The sequence below is a fragment of the Cyprinus carpio genome, chromosome B24, assembly GCF_018340385.1.
Source record: "Cyprinus carpio isolate SPL01 chromosome B24, ASM1834038v1, whole genome shotgun sequence".
Classification (NCBI taxonomy): domain Eukaryota; kingdom Metazoa; phylum Chordata; class Actinopteri; order Cypriniformes; family Cyprinidae; genus Cyprinus; species Cyprinus carpio.
In genome coordinates, this window is record NC_056620.1 from 1,717,246 (window position 1) to 1,741,047 (window position 23,802).

At 40.1% G+C, this 23,802-nt stretch overlaps 1 protein-coding gene across 3 annotated transcripts in view; it reads right to left on the bottom strand.

The window, feature by feature from the left end:
- LOC109072467 (neuropilin-1a) overlaps positions 1 to 23,066 on the bottom strand; it is a 71,392-nt gene extending 48,326 nt beyond the window's left edge. For all 3 annotated transcript variants that reach the window (XM_042752082.1, XM_042752081.1, XM_042752080.1), the window contains exons 1-3: positions 22,288 to 23,066; positions 20,002 to 20,176; positions 4,316 to 4,497 (exon numbers count right to left, since the gene is read on the bottom strand). In XM_042752082.1, coding sequence (XP_042608016.1) covers positions 4,316 to 4,497; positions 20,002 to 20,176; positions 22,288 to 22,354 — 424 coding nt within the window. In that variant the 5' untranslated portion in view covers positions 22,355 to 23,066. The remainder of the gene's footprint in view (positions 1 to 4,315; positions 4,498 to 20,001; positions 20,177 to 22,287) is intronic.
- Between the last annotated feature and the right edge of the window lie 736 nt (positions 23,067 to 23,802).

Below are 23,802 nucleotides of genomic sequence, written 5' to 3' on the forward strand. Positions count from 1 at the left end.
ATGTGCCTCTATCTACATTTTTGTATAAAATGTAGCACACCAAAATCATACCTATATACTTTATACACACAATTCTTTGTAGTTGCAGTGGGAGTAAAGCATCAACAACTTTTATTCCTTTTCACACAAATTATAATTACAGGTGCAGGTTATCGATTAATAAAAAAAACTTATTTTTATACGATTCGTTGCACAATACTATGTTATGAACTGAAAACACTTGACATAGTGCATGACTTGTAATCTAATACATTTTAATGTTTGACATGACAGCTCCATATGGCTTTTCTGATGTAGTAAATTTGCTCTGTAGCGCACCCGGTACAGCATTGCACTTGTAATACGGAGTGCTTAGGTACAAATCCCGTGAAACACAAATCACAATAAAAATGCTTAAAGACTTGTAGAAACAAGATAAAGTGGAATGGTTGCCACAGCAGATGTTTTTTTTAATCTTTTGTTAATGTATAAATTATTTTTAAATGCAAGTATTTTATCGCTACTCACTGGACATTTGATTTCTGAGCTGATGCAAACTTTGCCAGATTCACATTCATCTATTTATTTTAAGACTAAAGACTCTTAGACTATTAAAGCCACTCTAACAGTGTTGTGAGGCATGCAAGGACCAATGTAATATAATTTTGCAGAAATGTCACCATTAGCATGTTTTCTCAATGAACCTGGGTTGGATTCACAAGAAGAGTTCCTGTTTACTTGAAAAGAGAAAGACCTAAATCTGTTTCAAACGATCAATAAAATCTGCAACAGTTACATACATTTTGACTTTCATTCCTACAGCTGCCACATGAAGCGCTCATCTTTCTATTAGTGGTGCATCTCATATGGAAGCCCGTTTTCTTATTTCTAGCAACTGCAGTTTTATGTAATTTTATTCTCACAGTTACCTTTCGTTTTTTCCTCAGAGGTGGAAACAGGCTTCCACAGTCCCCTCCTTCTACACTGACTCTGAGGATAAATTACTTCTCCATCCTTCTATCCCACACCCACGCCTTCCACCTCACTTGCGAAACATCAGCCTCTCTTCTCACTTGATGTGGCTCTGAAAATTGCAGAGCTGTTGACTAAAAACGCATGTCTCCTTCAACCCTAAGAAAGGCCATTTCGGGTATGCCATGGCAAGGCAGGATGACATGATAACTACAGACTTCTCTTCTTTACGGATGGGATACGCAAGTTTCTAAAAATCATCTAAAAGCCCCTTGTTAAGGATGGTGTAAGGGAACTCTGAGAGAAAGAACACGGTGTCTGTGAAACCGTAGCGGTCTGAAAGCCCCCGGAGGACAGCTCTTCGTTAGATATCCATGCTGTCCAGTGTGGGTTAGTGCTTGGGTCAGGCTTGATTGCATTCATAGATAGCTGCGGTGGAGAGATTCTCATCTCTTATCTTTCCTGTGTGTGTGTGTGTGTGTGTGTGTGTGTGTGTGTGTGTGTGTGTGTAGCTCCCAGGCTTTCTCGCCCTCTCTTCACCTCATCTTCTCTCCCTCACTTTCTTTGTCACTTTCACACTTTTTTCCTGAATAGATTCTTCTCTTCTTTTGTGTTCTCTGTTTATTCTCTCTTTCTCTTGTAGTCCTCGAATTAGCTCCCTACAGTACTCTCATTTTTCCCTCCTTGCTTGTCTAAAATCTCCCCCATTATTCTTTATATGCATTCCAAAATAATGAATATTAAATATTAAAGCTTGGGAACATTTCACTACTCTGCTACTCCATCTGTCTTTGTTCTGCAATACTGTAACCAAACTTTGAGTAAAAATATCTATCTATCTATCTATCTATCTATCTATCTATCTATCTGTCTGTCTGTCTGTCTGTCTATCTATCTATCTATCTATCTATCTATCTATCTATCTATCTATCTATCTTGTTTATAGTGAATACTGCCATTTTTTTATCATATTGCTGTTGCTGGCATTTTATAAAAGCAATAAGCCACTCAATATGCATGTTAAAGTGATTTAACCACAGTTAAGTGGTGTTCTTAAGGACGGGGCAGAGTAAAATCACTGTAACACATGGTCTCTCATGGCTAATTGCTTTAAAAACATATATAAGCAGCTGAAGTTGAAGATGCCTGTTCTGAAATCGGTTTAGCCATCTGAGAGCTCTATAAAACTCACAAAATACACTGTGTACCTTAGACATAATTAGACATTCTGCTGTACTGCTGCTTCTAGCGATTCAGCCCACACGCTGCGGATGTGTGTGAAACCTGCTCTAATCCACAGCTTACCTCCCCAAATGTAGCAGCAGCAGCTTGAAATGTGTATAATCTCATTTTAAACGCTGTTACATTCTTATAATCATCCCACATTTGAATACCTGCACACCTGTTTCAACACCTGTGTGTAATCATTACTTGTACTTGTATGTCATAAACACGCAGATCAGATGATGCTGACAAGGCTTTCAAATCAGTTTCCCTTTCTTTATTCACCATCCGTCAATCTTCCAATTGCTTTTCACATTCTTTCCTTTGCTTTCTCGCCGTCCTTCTCTGTCTTTAATTGATAAGGCTGACGTACACTCTGCAGAGTTTGCCAAGTCACAACAAATTCCCATGTCCTGGACTGCAAACAACAGTATTTGTTGTTCACACAGGATCCTGCGGCCCACCCATGCTGATAAACTAAGAGGGTTTTCTGGAGGAACACACCCTGCGCGGGGCGCCCATCCTGGCCGAGAGCGTCTGCTCGACCCCTTGACTGCACAGAGTCGATATGTTTCAGACGTCTTTGCTCTCTCCAGAGGAACCTTATTTCCAATCAGACACATCAAGAAGATGAGTTTAGGAAAACCAGCACTGAGATAATGGAATACTGTGGGAGACTTATTGATGTTATTGATGAGCCAAAGTGTGTGGAGGTGCAACAGGGGGGATGGGAACCCAGAGGAACATCTATTGCTCCAGGGTTACTCTTTTATAGCTCAGGAGTTCTCAATTGCATTCTGTGAAGTATCAACTTGGTCTCAGATTTTTCTCCTGAAAGTATAATAAATAAATAAAATATAAATTAAAATATGTTAATATATGAAGAGTTCATGTGCAAAAACAGTTTTTTTTTTATTCCAATTAATCTCAATCAAACTGCAGTTGGGTTATTTTTTATTAGGTAAAAAAAAAAAAAAAAATACAGCCAACTAACATATTAAAACAGAATAAAAACATGATAACAATAAAAAAAAAAAAAAAAACAATAAAAAATGTGTTTTGCAAATAAACTTCATATAAATAAATTACATTTAATTTATTATATACCCTAACATTCAAAGGTTTGGGGCAGTTTTTTATACTTTATTCAGCAGTGATGCATAAAAATAATCAAAAGTGGCAGTAAAGCCTTATTGTTACAAAATATGTCTTTTTAAATAATGATTTTTATTAACTTTCTACGAATCAAAGAATCCTGAAAATTCTGTTTGAACATTAATAATGATCAGAAATGTTTCTTGAGCAGCAAATCATCATATTAGAATGATTTCTGAAGATCATGTGACACTGAAGACTGGAGTAATGATGCTGAAAATACAGCTGCGCATCACAGAAATAAATTACAGTTTGACATATATTCACATAGAAAATAGCTATTTTAAAATATAGTTTTAAAATGTTTTTACTGTATTTTTTCATGCTTTTTATCATATTTGGGGACATTATTGACACTTCTGCAAAAGTCTCTCACCATATAATCTCATTGCTGTCAAGAAAACTGAGATATTAAAGAGATCTCCTTTGTGATTTTTCTTATCTATGGGAATGACTACACACAAACGGACAATAAAGATTAAAATAACCCCCCCTGGATCATCCATCTCATCCTGAGGTCACACTCGGAGCAGCCCAGGGTCAGTATTTGTGGGCTGCACCTGTCCGAGGTTACACAAACATGCTTTCTCTCTCGCTTTCTCCGAGTCTCTAGCCCTACCTCAAACACAGGAAACAGATCTGAACAACAGGAAATTTCTGCTTATTGCCGTGACATCTCCAGATAAGACCAACGGTCCCTCAGTGTGTATCTGTGTGTGTCTCTGTAGGCCAGACAATGCCAGAACGAGAGACCCTGAAGGTCTACAAGTCCACGTTATCAACTGATCTTTTCTCCTCCAGCAGCTCTCTCACCGGGACTGACAAACAGAAAACAGAAAGTGCTCTCCCTCGCTTACATCTCTCCTTATATGGCTGTTATGCTCTCCTACAGTGAATTCCTACCTTGCACGTATCCTTCTTATTATAAAACAATAGTAATGGCTCTAAAATCTACTTATATCAGTTTCTTTTTCTTTCTACTCACCCGTTTTGAAGATCTCGTAGCGGATGGAGAAGCCAGCGCCATGAGTCTCATAGTCAGACACAAACTTGATGAAGAGCTGGTTCCCAGAGGAGACCACAGGAGAGGGAGCGATCTTCCCACAGTACTTCCCGACCAGCTGGCCGCTCTCATCCACTCCATCTCTCACCTCCACATAGTCATATCTGCACAGAGAGAGAAACCCAATGATCAGTTCAACTAAACATTAACTCTGTGTATTTTTCTACATATTTTAGAAAGTCGGTTCATTCAGTTTGTTTCAATGAACAGCCAGGTTCTGAATATTATTACTTGCATTTAAAAAATTATAAATATTTTCACTTAAAAAAAAGAAAAAAAAGCATTTTTGAAAACAGTGACTAGGTAGTGAATGTCTGCGTGTGTTAAAAGTATTTGATTTTTATAATTTTTGTCAATCACACAAATATCAACATATTACAAACGAACACATGTACAATAATCTGGTTCAAAACAATCATTTGATTTAGGTGGTGTTCCTGTGTGGCATTCTACGCAGTTTGTGAAGAAAATGACATCACATTTGATTAGATTTTACATACTGTTTCAAGAACTTTGTTAATCAGTTCAACTCAATCAATATAAGAATAATAAATAAAGCAATGAAATATTGTTTTTATTAGTAATATCACTGGGAATTAGTAGCCAGCTTTATGTGTGATTTGCCTTAGTAAAGTTATAAATACTAGGAGTTAAGCACAAACACATCTCAAATGCCAAGAGGACAACACTGTAAACCTTAATAGCCTGGCTCATGAATATTAATGAGATGATGCAAAATTCACATAATACTAGCACAGTGACACTTATAATACTCTACATCCACAAAAGTGTCCTGTTTTTTTTTTTTTTTCTGAGCTCTAATGATGAGTAATGTATAATGATGTGTGCATGTGTGCATCTAATAAAAGAGCAGACAAACTGCTGCATATGAATAACAGAAGATGGTGATACCCTTTACATGTCGGTTTGACAGTATGTGAGTGGAACAACAGTTATAGTATGAGAAAAAACAGGTGTCAACTCCACACACACACACACACACACACACACACACACACACACACACACACACACACACACACACACACACACACATACACACACACACACACACACACACATACACAAACACACGCACGCTCCAGTTCTCCTCAAAATAGAATTTCAACCCTAAAGCTACTGGCTTGTGCCACCACATAATTGAGTCGGCGACAGTTTGGAAGACTGTTGCACAAACGGGAGCACATGCACACAAAAAAACCCACATGCACACACACAAGCACACTAATATTGTGTCTGTAATACAAGACGAGAGTGGGTGGGTGGTCCTGCCTCAGCTAGCGAGTGAGATGGGATGAAAAACTAAAGCTGATGTGAATTCTCCACTGTTTTAAGTCTGTTTGGACAATTCGCTTCACATACTGATATAATAATGCTGAATTTCAATTGGGGGTAGGCTCAGCGTGGAATATGACTGACAGCAGGGTCTTGTTTCCATGGCGTTTAATCACCCCTGACACTCTAAACTGCGGGAGCGATGGGAGGAAAGGAGAGCAAAGCATCATGGGGAGTAGAACGTTCTATTTCTTTTCAAAGAATCACAGTTTGGTTTCTCCAAGCTTGTTAGGGATGCATAACCAAAATCTTGCTTGTGCATAATATAATTTCATTATTTTGAGAGTATTGAAATACTGATTATATATATATATATATATATATATATATATATATATATATATATATATATATATATATATATATATATATGTGTGTGTGTGTGTGTGTGTGTGTGTGTGTGTGTGTGTGTGTGTATTATTAATGTACACAATAGCCTAGATATGCAACAGAAGACCTCCCACTCAAGACAATGGACTATTCCACCTGCCACACATTATGGGAGGAAATGTGTGAAAATTTAACGAAGGTATCGCAGACAGCAGAATGTGTGTCTGTGTGTCAGTGTGTCCAGAAGGGTTTTGGGTGCGTCTCATACTGTGCATTCAGTGATATAAAGGTTGGTTTGTTTCACACCATTGGGGGTGGCATGATACTGTATGTGTGCGAATGGAAGGGACGGAATATGAGAAGCGTGCCGCTCTCTGAAATCGGGTCCCCTGAGGGGGCGGTAATGCAGAGATGACTTCACCCGTGTCTCTCCGCTTGGCTGGCCTGATGGAAGAGGCCTAGAACTCCATCAGTCACAGCAGAAGAGAGTGCCACTGCTGTTATGCTACACATAGACTGAAAATGCATTTAAACTGACAGGTAAAGAAAGTCCAAAACGCCACACAACTTACTGTACCGTCAAGTAAATATTTGATTGATAAAATCATGTGCAAAAGTGATAATTATTAAAAAAAAGTGGGACACCTGTAGACCTTTATGACTTTTTGTTAAGTAAAGAAAAAGCAGATGTTTTAACCTTATGGAAAAAGTAAGTTCAGTTCAAATTTATTGTTTCATTTTTAAAGTATTTTGCCTTTTTTTTATTTGTCAGTGACACAAATATCAACATAATACAAATAAAACCATGTGCACACACATAAACAGAACCTCTGCTCTTTTCAAACAGCCTTTGCTGCTCACATGACGTTTGCAGAGCTATGACCTCACTCTATTTGGCTTGGGTTGACTGTTTTGAGCTTGGTGCCATTTTTTTGCACGACGTTCTGTTTTTCATTCCCTGCCCTCTTCCTCTTAAGGCCAGCTGTGGAAACAGCGCTCCTGCACCCACACAAACAAGCTCTGTTCTCCTCCTCTCCTTTATCAGTCTGAGCACCTCAGTCTACCTTCAGCTCCATCATGGTACATTTACGCAGGAATCCTGCCAATGCACTTACGCTTTTACTCACTGCCTTTACGGCACAGTGGCCATAAAAAGCAGTCATTAACTCTCCCAAAGACTTCTTTTGTTTTGTGTCATCATTCTGGCTTGCCTAGCATTCTGGTGAGCTTGACTTACTTAAGTTAGGTCAAATGATGCTCTGAGAGACTGTTTTGTCAAGATAAGAGGAGAAGACAAAGAGAAGAAACGCTTAGAGTGATAGTTATGCTGATCGTCAACAACATTTTGGCATAGTTTGGACATAGACCCTTGTATTAAAGTCGAAACATGTTCTTGGAGCAACATCCTTTGTCCTCAAATAAACATAGACTTACCCGATCACTAAAACCCAGAAAGAAATCATTCTTTGGTGAGAATCTTGTTCAAGGCCCCAGCCTTAACTCTAAAACAAGAATCTGATTGGTTGAAAGGATGGTTGTTCTCGACATAGACATTACTTTTCTTTCTGGTGGCAGAAAAACTTGACATTTAGGCCTCAAATTATGCATTTCATCCCATTTGTGAAATGTTTCATAACACTCTGTTCGCAGCCATAAAAAGAAGTTGTGGCCTTTTGCTGAGACTACACTAATCCACATTACCCAACAGTCAATATATGGCATTACGTTACCAAAGCGTGCACTTACTGTAAAAGTGTACTGAAATAACTTAAGGCGACATTCGGGACAGGGCCTTTGTTTGGGATGGGTTAGGACTGGGATTAAAACTTTCTTTTTGATTTTAGGCCAAGATTATTGTTGGGGTAAGGTTTGTTTTATATTTGGTTGATAGGGATGTTATTCCAGTTTCAACAAGTATTCTGCTTCAGCAACATGCCATACTTGAGTAAAATGCATTACTATTACAGGCAGATGTGAGACCAAGTTGCTGGAAAATCCTAACCAAATTCACTCTTTTAAAAAGGGAGTGCACTTTGTTGTAAATCAGAGATTGGTCTGGACTGGTCTCTTTAGTGCAGTAATGTGTGAAGATCTTTGACAGTAGCATCCCAGCTCAAGATGGAGAGCATCAGTCTTGTTCAAATCTGTCTGTTCTGCTCTCTCCTTCCTCTTTCAGCTGGTAATTTCTCCTTGCTCTTATGGCTTGCTGAATGATACCTCCACCTAGACAGACACACACACGCAAGCACAGATTTTCTCTCTACTTTAAATCCCACCTAGGTAAAGCCAAGCATGACCAGACCTTTGAAAAATTGATGCAAGCGTTATGCAGCCAAAGATTTGGGGGTTTAAGAAGTCGTTTCCTCCTCAGTGGTGCCGTGAGAATCAAAGGTGTGTTATCGGATTTCGTCAGTCTGTCACAGAATCACAGTCACCGTTGCACAACCGTAGTCACAACGGAGGTAACATTATACTGTACTACAAGCTCTCCTCAAGACGTCCTTTTTGCTGCGGCTTTGAAAAACAGCAGGCTTCTCCTGCCTGCACATAAAGTCTTAGCACCTTCAGAAATCTTGTTTATTGCATTTTTTAGTCAGGCGCGGCACTTGTTCCCTAACACAGATGGACCTTGTAAAGCTGGAGTGGGAGGTATTAGAATAAGATGCAGATGGAACTGCAGTAGTTGCCTCAAGGCCAGTGCTGCTCAGGAAAAAAAAAAGTCTTTAAGCATTCTAGCCACATTCTCATCTCTGTTTTTAAAGACTACTCGGCAAAGGCTGTGCACAGTTTCATTCCATTCCACAAGCTCAGTGGATCCTGAGTGCCAACTTGGCCCTGCTAATCATGTGCAGGGCATTATGGGATTGACTGCAGAGGCCATTTTACATTCGGAGAAAGACTTTTTCCCAAAGAGGTTCGTGTAGAACAGTATTTGCTAATCTATTTCTTTGGGAACTTGCGGGGGTCTGAAACTGCAAAATGGAATTCGCCGTTAACAGATCAAGAAAAAACAGCAGGGACCGATTTTAAAATGGAGTTTGGACCCTGAAGCCAAGAAGAGAGGTGTAAAGCATTCTCATCAAGTATAGAGTCCCAATTTCTCAGACCAGACACCTCTCCACCTGCCCCAGGTCTTAAACCACCTCCTCGCTCCTCCTGGTTTCCGCCTGCTTCATTTTACAACCCCAGAAGAGACAGCGAACAGATTGTTTTTAATGCATTCCCCTCCTCTCTCTGTCTATCTTTGCCCTCTTCAACTTTTCCAAATCTGGCCTATACCACTGGGCTGTTGTTAGGGATTGTGAACCTTCATGAAGTCTCTGAGGCCCCTTCGCGTGCACACACACACACACACACACACACACACACACACACACACAGACCTTCAACCATAATAGTGGTGAAAATAGCCTGCCAATCCAAAGGGGAAATTAAAACAAAAAGGATGAATCTAATTCTCAGAGACCTTCGCTTCACTGCCTTGCAATGTTAACAGACAAGCCAGTCCGCGGGGAAAGTAATGGCTACGCAATCCAGAATGGTTAAAATAATCAACCACAAGCTAACAATTTACCTCAGACTCAGGGTTTGATAGTGTCTGTTACTTACACCCCCCGTAAGCATTCACAGGAACAAAATAAGATCGAGGTGATGCCAATCTCCGGCATGGTCTACAGTAGAGCAGTACATTTTATCCATCACCATAGAGAAAGATTAGGTTCGACGTGCCCTTTTCAAAACAATCACTCTTTCTTAAACTCTTCCTTTGAGATGGAGATGGCTGAGAGGATATACAAGTCATCGTTGTCTTCAAGAAAGTGTAAACAAGTAAAGCTGCTGAGGGACTCTGACCCAAACAGCACGTGCACAAAAAAAAACACCAACAAACTGTCACATAGACGCCCTGCCGAACAAGGTTAACACTTTCATGAAGGAAGCTGGATTTTTTTTTTCTATTTTAACACCTCAAGCCTTTAGGGGACAAAGTAGCAGCTCACTCACCATAACTATGTACCGTTCTCCATAGTATCTGACAAGCGTTAACCAAGCCTACTGTAATGGGCTCCTGCAGCCACTAGCTGCATTTGGAACGATAATAACCTCACTGCTGTCACTTAAAATGTTGGTGAGACAGAAAAAAAAAGAAAGGAGCTGGGGTTGGGACCAGAGTCCGTTACAATGGTACAGAGAATGAAAATACTCCCTGATGGAGTTATTAGCTTATATGTGACTGTTGCAGCGTGTAGAGGGAGGGACCATGACTTGAGGCTATGACTAAGAAGTTAGCCCTGAGTATTATGATAACTGTGTAATGGCTTTTGACTGGTTGAAACAACACTCTTTTCTTTTTCTTCCTCGAAAGAATACAGTACGGTTTATGCAAAGAAATATGAGAAATTAATCTCAGACGTGAAAGCACTTTTATATAATGCATGTATGCTGTTGACCTCAAATAGACTTTGTCTTCTGATCTGTTCCCAAATTCTTGTCAACATCAGAATGAATAGAAAATATTAAAAAAATAGGTGCAAATAATGTCTGATAATGTCACTGTTCCCCAGTGACAGATGTGTCTATCCAAACATCCACCCTTCATCCTTCATCCCTAAACCCAAGTGATTAGAGTAGCACCATTTAATAATGGGTGGCACACAGTGCATGTGGTGTAGGGCTGGCGAAGGGTGTGGACATGTCAAGCGGTTCAATACTTTTCAATTTTATGAGAGTAAATTACTCCAACCCAGCCCCAGTGGCCACAATCGCAGAGAGGTCTTAAGCATCATGCTTAATCTTTGAGACATATTTTAAGATGCTAATCAATTTTGAATGGGTGCAGTGCAGGAGACCACGCCGCACGCTTTCATAAATGGCAATTATGATTAACATTGATGGATTTAGTGTGTCCGCTTTCATTAGCACTGCTAATTAGGCTGTTCGGAGAGACACAGATTCCCAACAATCACATTAATGAATTCCAGTATTTTTAGGGAATTATTGTGCACTGCACTACTAGCAGTTTCACTACAGTCTTTAATAATAGGCAAATAACTAGATGAAAGAGGTAGCAGTAAAGGCTGAGAAAGTATACCATAAGATACAAGATTGCTCTGGCAATTTCCACTCTGAGTGCAATCACATTTGAAACACCATTAGCAAGTTTTCCATTTTTTGTTTACACCTATGATACAAGCACTTGTTCTCCCTCTTAACCAAATCCAAACTTGTTGGACATTTATTTTTGCCAGGAAAAAGCAGAGAGGGCCACAAGACAATGAGGCCACTGTGCTACCACTACATTATTAATTCTCCTCTACAACAGTGCACGTCAGCAAACAATTATGTTTCCCCTCGTTCCATCATCTGTCATTATCCATTAAAGCAATTTTGCTGCAAAACAGAAAGCTTTATGGGTTAGAATTCGAAGAAACACAGAAGGCATATTAGACCATAAAATGCCCTCATTTAGAATCTAACATCCTGTTCTTGTTGGAGGAAGGAGCAAGAGCAATTAATTAGAGTTCTGCCCAGGAGGCAAAATGGCTAATATGCATTTACTGATTAAGTGAAACACATACACTAAGCGAGCCACAGAATAGAGCTCAGTTAGGCTACATCAGAGTGTCACACTTCTTCGCTAATGTACAATTCCCAAATGATCCAATATAAACACAGCTGAAGGAGCTTGAGGAAGTTTTGCATTCAACCAGTAGGGCAGGATGGATATCTATGTATCATCCACTGACAGGTTATGATGAGGAACTGCACTAAATTGGCTTAACGTTACCTCAAAAGTTTAACCAGAGTGTAGCAATGACATGGTGGAGGAAGCTGCTGCAAACCTTCTGCAGTTTAGGAAAAATAAGTTATTAACTTTGCAAGAGGCAGTACTTAAATTTTGGGTTAGGTCCCCACTTGATCATGTGTTGACTTGATGTCTACTGTTTTGAGAACCAGTGCTGTATGATATAACATGTTTGCATAGGATTCAGCTAAAAATACAATTTAAATAATATAAACTCAATGTTGTTGTAAATTGGAGAGAAAGAGCGAACAAAAATCCACTTTAGTACAAGAACAGGACAATGGAAAAAGAAATTGCACTATATAGTGTACAAGGGACACAGGTCTTCATTCGGTCTCTGTCAGGAGCCCATTTCACTGGCCATTACTAAGAGAATAGCCACCATTTGTCCCACCTTGACATTTGATAGGGGGTATTATTACTGAGCCAATGTGGCCCCAGCCCTCTGGAGATGGGTCCATGGTTAAGAAGATGAAAAGTCAAGCTATAGAAAAGGACGTGGATTGAGCTTGAGGGAGGGAGGTGGCTGGCGCGGGTCAGGTGAAGATGTGCACTACCCTCAATTAAAAATACCCCCCATTTTAAAATTCACCCAGTCAACTTGTGTCTCCCCACCTTTGGCTGCTGCTGATGCTGCAGTGGTAGAAGGTGAAGGAGCCTCCTCTAATGAGGAATAAATTCATTCCTATAATCTGCAGAGAGAATCAGGGTCAGCTTTAAGGTAATACCTTTTGCTATGCTAATTATAATACTAATTATTCAGAGATATATAACAAGATCCTGCAGGCTAGAATGTCTGTCCCATGTCACTGGTCCAACAGCAAAAAAGAAAAAGAACAGACAATTATTATAGATGTATATCTAAGTGCATTGTTCAATAAAATGACCCACAAATCCAATTTGGCATAGTCATAAACTGATGACAAGGATATGACCTAGTGACTTTCAGAGTAGGGTTAAAATCAGACACAAATGAAGACTGTGCATGCACAGTATGAGACAATGAGCTTGTGTAAAGAAAACAACCATTACTAAACTCTCTGGCCCAAATGCATACTGCAGTCTAATATGTACTCTCAAGTTAGTAATTAACAGAATACTTAGGGAGGTCAACTAGAGGTAAACCAGTGGGTGGCATCCATGAGAGAAAGAGAGAGGAAGACAGAAAGAGACAGATTGAGAGCAAATGTGCTACAGGCTCATGGATGAGAACATGAGGTCCCCCAGGTCTACGTCCTGGGTCACTTGAAGTTTTCCTCTAATGTCTCGCGTTTCTTTCAGAGGAAAGCTGTGCTTATAACTGCACTGGGAGTAATTCAATTAACTTGCTTTCCTTGCGTGTCTTGCACCCCCCCCCCCACCTTCCTCCAGGCTTGTACAATGTAGACAGCAGATGGGGGCAGGGAATTTACAAAGTGCTTCCTTTGACCAAGTCAGCATAATATCTCGTGGGAACAGTGTCATGGTCAACAGTGAGACAAGGAATTGGGACACACACCCTTTAGATGCCGATTTTTGATTACATAAGAGGATGAAGGAGAACAAAAGGGAATTCTTTGCTTTGTCAAATCTCTGACATTTGTTTCAACATCTCGCAATTCGTTTCCTTACTCTTTCTGTGTCCTAATTCATTATCATGTACATTCTCACTTTATCTCCTTCCTTTCCGTTATCTGCAAAAAGAAAAGCAAGTTCCTGGAATTACACACTCCAGAGGGCACATACTGAGACAGCCAGGTGGTGTGTTGTTTTCTTTCCATTGCAATTCCGGTGCATTCTGCTGTGGCCCGGGCAATGTGCTTGTGTCAAAGTGTGTGCACGCATATGTGTGGTGTCTTGTCGCGCGGCAGTTTGATCAAAGTGCTGATGCCAAAGTTTGGAGGGCAAAATGACCTCTCCATTCACAAACCCACACTGCCACTGCCAACTTGGAGACCTTTTGAAAGATAATTAGCTCAGTATGCATGCTATGACCAGCAGACCTGCTGGAAACTGGAGGAGAGGAAAGGAAAGGAGGGACTGACAGACTTAAGCTGGCATCCAGGCTGAAACATTACAAGACCACAAACATCTCACCAAGGGGTTGATTTAAAAACAGGTCAGTTTGTAGCTTTTGGGACATGTTATATTTAATTGCGAATTATAGTGTGAGAAAAGTACCACATTCGCACTCCAACAAACCCCCTAAAACGAACACCAACCTGCTGAAAGACAAGACCAAGAGAAAAGCAAACAAAAGGGGTGGGCGAGCAAAGTGTGAACTGCCTTAGCTCAATCAGAGAGCCTTTGCCCCATTCATCACTGTCTCTTTTCCAGCCATCAAACTCACTACCAACAGTGTCGCAGTGAAAACTAAGATGGACGGCCCTCGGCTGCACTTAAACTGGAGCAAACAAATAAGAATGAGATGAAAGTTAAGTTCTAAAAACAAGATCTCACAGACTTAATTTTAAAAAAATAACACATTTTTAAAAATACAAGCTAAAAAACTAAATTTGCCATCTTAGCATTGGGCCCAAGTGGAGCTGAACCTTGTCAAACCTAAATCCCCATCCAACTGGTCCCTTAAGCTCAGAGCAGTGTGGGCTGAACCGTAGCTGGGCAGGAGCCCCATCAATCAAAAATAAAGGGCCATTTGCGGCTCTGGCAGCAAACTAAACAAGGCCAGCATGTGCAGACATGACAGTGCATTAGCTCTCCAAAAAGACCACATCAATTAAAGCTTAGGCCCTTCTGATGCTCAGACATGAAGAAGTTTTACTTTTTGTAGATGACTCCTTTTTCCTGCGCTGTCATATTTCATATTGCTGTTGCTAAATAGCAGAGATATTTCACACTTGAAATTACATTTTATATGACAAAATATGGATGGCAAAATATAATGCATGGATGGGCATCTATTTATCTATCTATCTATCTATATATATATATATATATATATATAGATGCCCATCCATGCAAGGTAAGTCATCAATATTTGTGGCTTTAAAGACTTTCAATTTTAATTTTTAGGTGTGCACTATCATACATATGGCCTCAGAGCTAGCTTAATCATAAGTGGTGTTCAACAACAGTTTTCCTTTACAACAGTTTTTCTTACGCTAGATTTTTATCACATCACAAAGTCGTACAGTATCTTCACATCTTAATCCAGTGGTGAGATTAACAAATTGTTCTTTAAATAAACCTCTACTTAAGAACATCTGAGCAACAAGATTTACTCAGCTGATTAACTCATGGCTCACAGCAGAAAATAGAAACTTCCATATCGGGAAACCTGTTCTGTGTGGAAAGCTGGAGAGACCTTTGCCAGATTCTCTTTAGAAGCTTCATCATTCTTCTGTCAGTGAGAGAATTTTGAGGTTTGCTTCTGTGCTTTACTTCAACAATGGTGGAGGTTTGCTAAAACTGTTAATTCATAATTGATTTTGGTTACTCCTTCTAAGTGCCAATTACCCAACTATAACTCACACATCCTGTAGTGTTTTGATTTCGAATCTTCCACTTTTTTCATCCTGTCCGCCCTTCCGCCTCCTCCTCTTCATCTACTCACTTTCTAACACTCTCTTCCTTTTCTTCCCTACTTCATCACTCTCTCCTCCCCTCATAGATAAGCTCACGCTGAGCGGCGAAGTGCCTAGGATTTCTGAGAGAGAGACGGAGAGCGAGAGAACGAGGAGGACATGAATCAAGGCAGTGACAGAACAGCAGGGAGGACAGCAGATGTCACTGAGAGAGAGAGCTTTTCAATCAGCCTGTCCTTCCAACACACGGGGCCAAGGTGAAGCGCTTTAGCAGCGGAAAACCCCTTGCCCTGACACACACATTCAGAAAGATACACACCGCTTTAATTTTTCTCATTAGCCGGACCACTTTACAACCTCAAGCTCCTCAGTGTCATGCGAGAGGGTCAGAGGGCCAAGGAGAAAATGAGGTGATGAAATGCGTGCCAAAGAGTGAAAAGGCATGACTGTGGAAAATACAGAACAACAACAATTGTTTCAGAACTATAAAATGAATGTGGATAGCATAGCTCAGAAGTGCTACTGGACATAGTATGCAACATTGTTGAGGTCTCCTTTAAAAGGCCTTTTTCAATTAGAGGTTCTAATAATGACTGTTTTCAAACAGGTTTTACAAAAATACTTCATTGGTTGATCCGACTAATAGCCACACCCCAAGCTCATTTCATTGGTTAAACTGTTGCTATGTTAGGCTGGTCAGGATTCTCAACCAAACAACAATGTTTTGAAAGCACCACAGAATCTGAAGGCAATCAACCTTCAGGAGAGAAATTACATACATCTTTTTACAGCTCAGTTTTGAAATCTTCTATTCTCAACAGTATGTGCGCACTATTGTGTATGTTTTTCAATGTTTATGCCTCATTCTCCATCTGGACTGGCTTTAGTAACACCACCTCGCTCTTGCTCCATATGACAGCTGCTGCCTCCTTTCCCTGTACCCAGAATCCAGCGCAGAGCCAGAACAAATGTGATTTAGAAGCAGTCCAGGGACAAGAAACAACCTCCCAACACAGCAAACTGCTCAGTGCGGAAGCAAAAGCCCCTGCTTTACGGTCTGCTTTCTGTCTGCTGAGCGACACAAAGCACATCAACCGTTAAGGGAAAAAATGCCATCTTTGTGAAATGAAACAGGAGCAGTACACCTGTTTTAGGAGCACTGAGTTCGACTCTGCCTCTGTGCCTGGCCCAGCATGCTTTTGATCCTACGATTGCTTCCCTGACCATCCCTGAGAACAGATCACCGTGCTTATGTTTTTATAACAGGGCCATAAGTATTTAAAACAATCTCTGTCAGCCCAAGCCTCCTCCACAGCCCAGAGGTCAAAGCATTCCCTGCCTTTAAAAACCCTCATAGTTGAGGATGAAAGGAGGTCTGTTGCATTCCATACTTCTTTGGTTTTCCCTTCCGTGACAACCGGTGATGAATGTTCATGCCATACGGCTCTCTCTGTGTTTATTCGTTGTGGAGGAGTGGAGAGGGCGAGCGTTAGGTGTCTGGAAGATGCAGGGAGAGTTACTACCATTCCCAGCCTGGCTATGGAACCTCTCAGTGGGGGAGATGAGACCCACGGGGCCCCTGCTCCACTGGAGCCCTCGCAGACAATGGATTAAGACCCTGCCAGAGTGGAAGGTGAGATCTACTGTTTTACCCTTTCTCTTCTCACCTCGGTTTGTCAGCCACAACATTATTTCACATCAACAGCATGGCATCTGAGCAAATGAATGGTAGCACAGCCATTGAGTGTTAAATCCATAACTAAATCAAAGGCATCTACTAGATTAGAGTCTCCATGACTAATCAGCTTTGTCTTAGTCTCTGAGCAACACAGATGCAGGATGTGTGGTTTGTGTGTCCAGCCAAGACTGTATTTGCTTTCTCTGCAGGACATGTGGCACTTTGTGGGCTGACCCAGCAGGGCGGCGCTGAAGGTTGGTCACTGCAAAGCTGTGCTTTCAGACTTAGGGTTAGCCAAGGGCCTTCTAGTGGCCTCCTTTGGGACCAATCTTAAGCAAGCATTCTCTGAATGCCATCTTGACTATTCACAAGAGCAAACACATGCACAAAACCAAACAGACCGGCCATTATTGTGCATTCTATGACAAGGTACAAAAAATATTGCTTCAAGCAGCAAAGCTTATCTCTTTTGAGAGCAAAGCTACACACTGTCCTTTGCCACGTTTCAACAATTCACCCATCCAATGCATCCCCTCACCGCTTCAAGACAGGAATGTAACAATCGGGAGGAAATGTTTCCAGTTTTTGTTTGGTCAGCGGATTGGGGCGCATCAATGATTCATAGTGCTGTCAGAGGAATGTGTTATCAGGAGAGGACGGCCTCTGACACAACACAGTGCACACAAACACACAGAGACACACTATGACCTCACTGAAGTCCATCTGGGTTAATAACATTAAATACACCAGTGTGACAATCTACAATGCTGTCATCTTTTTTTTTTTTTATTGTGCAGTCCAGCCATTTGATCAAACTGGAGCATAAATAAATTCATATATTTAAATCTATATTTTTTTTTAAATAAAAAGAATAAATTATATTTATCTAAATATACAATCAAAAGTAAATAAAAAAATCCTCTCTTAATCTGTACATTTGTTCCAGTCACAAACAAAACAGAGATCATCATACGCATGCAACACCCAGTGTTGACTCTAATCCGGCAGCTGTTTTTTTTCACAAGTGGACACGAAGCATTTCTTGTTTGCTTTGTTGATAACGGACATGTTATGCTGAGCATGTGCATTCCATTTGTTGCTAATTAGATTGCGAGCGGCGCACTGAAGTGTGTGTTGTAGCTTCCCTTGCTCGGCAGTCCATCTGATAAAGAAGACATTTCGGCCATCAACAGTTTCCATTATGCAAGAGGCCCTTAATGTGTGTCCAGCTGAATCTGGGAGTCAAGAAAACACCCCCTAATCTGCAAAAACCAGATCCACCAAACAGATGTCTATCTGGTCTCCGAGTTGAATTAGCGATAGAGGTGGTGGTGGTGGGATGTCAATCTCTGTAGCTCATAACTTTCGGCCAATCACGACCGAAATTACTAAACAACTTTAAATTTGTTTGAATGGCCATTCTCCACAGCAATTTAAAATTATAGATTGAAGTGGGGAGATTATAGAGTGGCATTTAATGCAAGTGAATGGCATATGTTGCCTTCGGGGGAAAATACAACCGCAGCACGTTTTAGGGAGGGGAAGAAAGCCCTGAAGCAGAGTTTTAGCAGAAAACCCAGTGCTGAAGGCACGAGTGTCTTCAAGTTAGCACTTAACATAACTTGTACTGCTATTTTATGAACCATGACCACATGCAAAGGCATAATGCAAAACCGAATTATACAAAAAGCATTTCAGAGTTACGGATGAAGCCAAAAAATGACTGCAGACACAAAAAAGCAAAGCACAAAATGACATTTGCAATCCACTTATATTGCTAATTAGGTGGCTGGATGGGCTTAAAATAAAAACAAAAATAAAAGTTGTTTTGGGGTGGAGCAAGCTAATATATTTTAATAGATTTTAAAGGCATTTGGATTAAAAAGCAAAAAAAAAAAAAACTGGTATCCAGTTTGTGCAAAAATTACAAAAAGTCAGAAGCAGTTGATAATCCTCAATTGTTTCCCTACAACTTCATAATCCTAAACAGTTCCCAGCACACTTTAAAGAGCTCACGTTAAACTCGTTTCTATCCTCTGACTGCCTCTGGAGCTAAACGTGCAATTCTTTAACTTGGCTTGTTCGAACACAGGCAAACCATTGCTGGATAATTTCATTAGGAGGGCTCATTATGTCCTCACCATGTGTCTATCCACACTCCATTCACTCTAAGTATCCCCTGGTTGGAGATTTGTGAGTGTATGCGTATCTGTGACCGGAGGGGGGTCTGGTCGTTTCTGGGCAGCGAAACCTGAACTCTCAGAAGAGACGGACCCCCTATGAGCAGACAGCGCGGGGTCATCTGGGGCTGTAAATCTCTGTAGGTTTACAGAGCCATAAAAAAGGTAAAGATCCTGATAAACGGTGCCATTAATACGCGACATTCAGCGAACACAAAGGACTCCAGGTGGAAGACTATTTGGGTGGAGGGGATACAGTAACAGAGTCAGCCACACTCTGACAGTACAATGACGTTCCTCAGACCCGCCAGCACAAACAAAGGAAACAGACGGAACGAGAAGGAGAAATAGAAGTGTGAGAGAGGACTGGACTCAGTGGAAACAAGCTGCAGCAACCAAACCATGTGTCAACTGTTGAATCATGATGTAAAAAAAAAAAAATTCTGTCAATACCTTATTGTTTTACATTTTGGCATCTGCCAGCACAATGTGTAGAGGAAACTCCAACACATACAAGTGTTGAGTTAAATTGTGTTATTTTTAGTACATTTACACAAACATAAAAAAAATAAATAAATAAATAAAAGCTTTTGGAAAACCTAAATGAAATCAGCACTAAAAGAAGCCAAGCACACATGAGGGTCTCTGCTCCACAGCAGCTGAACGTCTTGCAGATTCTCAAGCAGCGCCAGCAGGTGGCGCACCTCCACACCAAATAGTGAACACTGAACACTTACTTGCACTCTCTGTCTTCCAGGTCAAAGTGTGGGTTGAAGTTGATCAAAATCCTCTGGTTCGGTCCTGGAGCTGTAATCACCCATGTGCATTTCTGAGACGGGTAGTAAGACACCGGATAACCGGGTGAAGTGAGGTAATTTGCGCTAGTGATTCTGATATTGTCCCCACATTTGTCTGAAAGAAAAGAAAAGAAAACATTCATTCATGCTGTAAATCTGGTCACCAATATACACTCTGCTGTGTTTTGGAAGATCGTCCCCAGTATGGGACTAGCTGAAGCAGGTTTATAAGAAAGATCCTTCTGATCAACCAGCTGCTCAATCCAAGTTTACCAACCAACAATACACAACTACTGTTTATATAATACAGTGAATACACTGAACACTTACAGTGATAAGAAAATTAAAACAGTTTTAGCATGGTTTTCCATGCTGCAAACGCATTCCATGTTCATTGTGACACTGTCCTGAATGTTTTATTTTTGAACACCTAATACAATACCACTACTGTATAGTTTGGCATAAGAATGACTATGCCGTTTCTCTCCAAGCATTCACTAAAACAGAGAAAAGCTCCTCTAGTCTTTTCTGACTTATTTCTAAGCACTAAACACAGGCTTGATATTTTCGCCTACATTTAATGTCATTATGTGGGAGGGAAGCATGACCTTTGTCTCTCCCATATTTTATTTATTTGCTCTTTCAGCCACTCTACAGCTGATCAACACTGGATTTCATCATATCCATCAACAACAAACAAACTTAAGGAGCACCACATGGCTCACAGTCTAACGGAGATGTTTACATGTAAACACCAACTTTTTATTTAATAAACACCAACTCCTTCAGACAGAAAATATGAAAGGGCTTCAATGTCAAACTGCCAGGCATAAAATGTGTGTGATTATGCCAAAACAACTCAAGATATTTCAGTGTAAAGAAGTATCTCAGGCAAACAGAATGAACTAGATGTTTTAAATTAGGGTTAGTAAAGTATATTGCATAAAATAAATAAATAAATAAAATTAAGTGACCTTTTTGTGACTTTATCATTAGATGCTTTTGTGTTGAGGTTAATATTGTTGAGAGCGAATCATGACCCTATAATCACTCTTAAAAACCCCGAATTTGTTATGCTCAGTCATTATTTTAATTCAGAAATGTACAGTATATGCATGATTATCTACACATGAGCTCATAAAAACTTAAGGGACAAAACCACATGCAAGTGACCCCAAGAAATTTCGCTTGAAGCCTTCTAGACTTTATTCCGAACAGACATGATAGGCTACACATTATGTGACTTTATGTGAATTAGCAAAACACGCGGACGAGCGCGCAAACAGGACTGAAAACTACATGACTAATTACAATAACTAGTAAATGATAGTTTTCCAAAGTTTATAAATATTAATACACCTACATTTAACTAAACTTATTCACGACAATGGGGCAAAATTATTATTTATAATTGAAGTTCGTAATATCAGACCCTTAATATTACATTCTAAAAAATTATGGGCTGTTTCAATTAGAACATTTACAAAATAATAATTATAAAATTAAACCATATAGCTGGCTTAGTCCATATTTGACCCAAAGGTGGGTTGAAACAACCCAGCATTTTTAAAGAGTGTACAGTTAGCCGTACACTCAGAGGTCTCCCAAATTTGGCCGAGATTAGAGTCAGTTACACAAAACTTTTTAGACGAACAGAAAACTTTAGGTATCACTTCATAATAACTTTTTATTATTATTATTATTATTTATAATACGTTATTAGCTAATAAACATAACATAATACTCAACTAATTCATAGTTAATCTATATTCAAATATGAATGCAGTATTTATGAAAATATGGGTTTCATTACATTTTGAAATAGCTATTTGAAAGCTCATTCACGTTGCTTTCATCTTTTAAGAAATATAACGCAATAAGTTTATAATTTTTCATTATAATAAATGTAAAAATATAATAACTATGTAAAATAATATATATTTTATAAATATTCGCCATTTGCTAAACATTAATATTATTAATTGAAGTGATTATAAAATATATCTACCATGTGAACACATTTGACCACAGTCGGTGCGCTTGTTGTACAGCGCAAAAAAACAACTGAATATCGGAGCGGTTAAAATGATCTGACTGGCCTTCCGGTGTCAGGTGAGAGCAGGTGACCGGTCTAAAGTCGCAACCCCTCATTTTTAGGCTTCCCTCATCTAATCCCTAAGAAAAGTCATTAAACACCCCGGTCAATGAATTTCAGTTGACACTCACCATTTTTTAAAGCACTGACGACGAGAAAGATTCCCGTAAAGAGGATCAACACTAATCCACAATGCATCCTCGATTCCTTGAGTTCTGCGTGTGAAAATAATACAAATCTGAAAAACTGAGAAAAAATAAAATCCTTAAATGGTCGTATTGGGGTAATTCCTCTCGTTCGCAAGGAAGGAAACCAAAAGAAGGCGTAAAAGGGTCTGAGAGCTGTAGAAATGCAGGGTTTTGTGCGTCTTCAGATCGCTTGCATCCTGCCATTCAGCTCTGGTTTCCTCTGCGCTCTCCCAGCCGCGCTCCTCTCTCCTTTCCCATTTCCTTCAGCCTGTTAAAGAATGACAGAACAAAACGTTGCAGCTCCGCGAAATAGACGTTCAAACGTGCGTAATCCTGTGCGTAAAGTGGGCGAGAGATATCGCGTGTAGCTAGACTTTGGCTGAAAGTGGCTTGGATACGCGAATCAGCCTCCGCGTAGTAACCCGGCGTTCTGCTTAGTCTCAAAATCTGAGTGAGGAACACAAACATCTGGCGATTGGCTTTGCCATAACAGCGTCTTAAACAAGGGATACACCCCCTAAATTACGCTTCTCTTCTTCCTAGAGTTTGTTGCTCTGCCGTGTGCCAGACGCGCAGGGCATTCTCATTGGTTTGATTACACATATGCAAAGCCCGACCTATACGGAGCCCAACCTCTCGTATATAAGAGCCCAGAGACCTCTGTGAGACACTGTCCAGCCCTCGCGCGCTGTAGAAGTGTGGCACGGGTGCTGCTGTCCTTTATATCAAGCGACGACTTAACTTTCTGATCAAAATAAATAAATAGATTCAATAAAATAACACCAGCTACTTTTAGCTCTCAAAATGAGAAAAGCACAAAACCGCTGTATATATTTTGCACACGGAAACCATTTCAAATAAAGCGCAAAACTGTAAACTGCCTTTTATTCGATCGATATTGCTTCTTATTTGAATCGTTTCTATCGTAACTATATTGTTTTAGAATGCATTTTTTATGTCTGTGCGCAGCCTATTTGTACACATGCATGCAAACACAATATTAAAGACGAAACGAACATTACAGTCACCACCAGCATGAGTACATGCATTATTATTCTCATAGTTGTTGCAATGCAATCCAGAACTTCGTTCAATATTGCACAATTCTGATCAATAGGAGGATGTATTATACAAATATGGAAATATATCCATAAAGGGACAACCGTTTTTTTTTTTTTTTTTTTAAAAATCCTTTAAGGCTTTATCTCACTAAAATCTCTTGCAACCACGTCTCTTTTACGCTGCATGGTGCGTTAAAACGCGCGTTTCATCCATAAAAACAAACAGGAGCGTTGAGCAAGGGGACTTGCGCGTTACGCAGCAGAAGTATATGGATAGATAAGTTGCATGGTCGCATCGATTTCGCTTTCGTGCACAACGGTGTCCTCGTTTTGTCACTTCAACCGAATCCTTTCTGCTTAGACAAACAATCAGCACTTGCCTACAAGCTGTCAAATC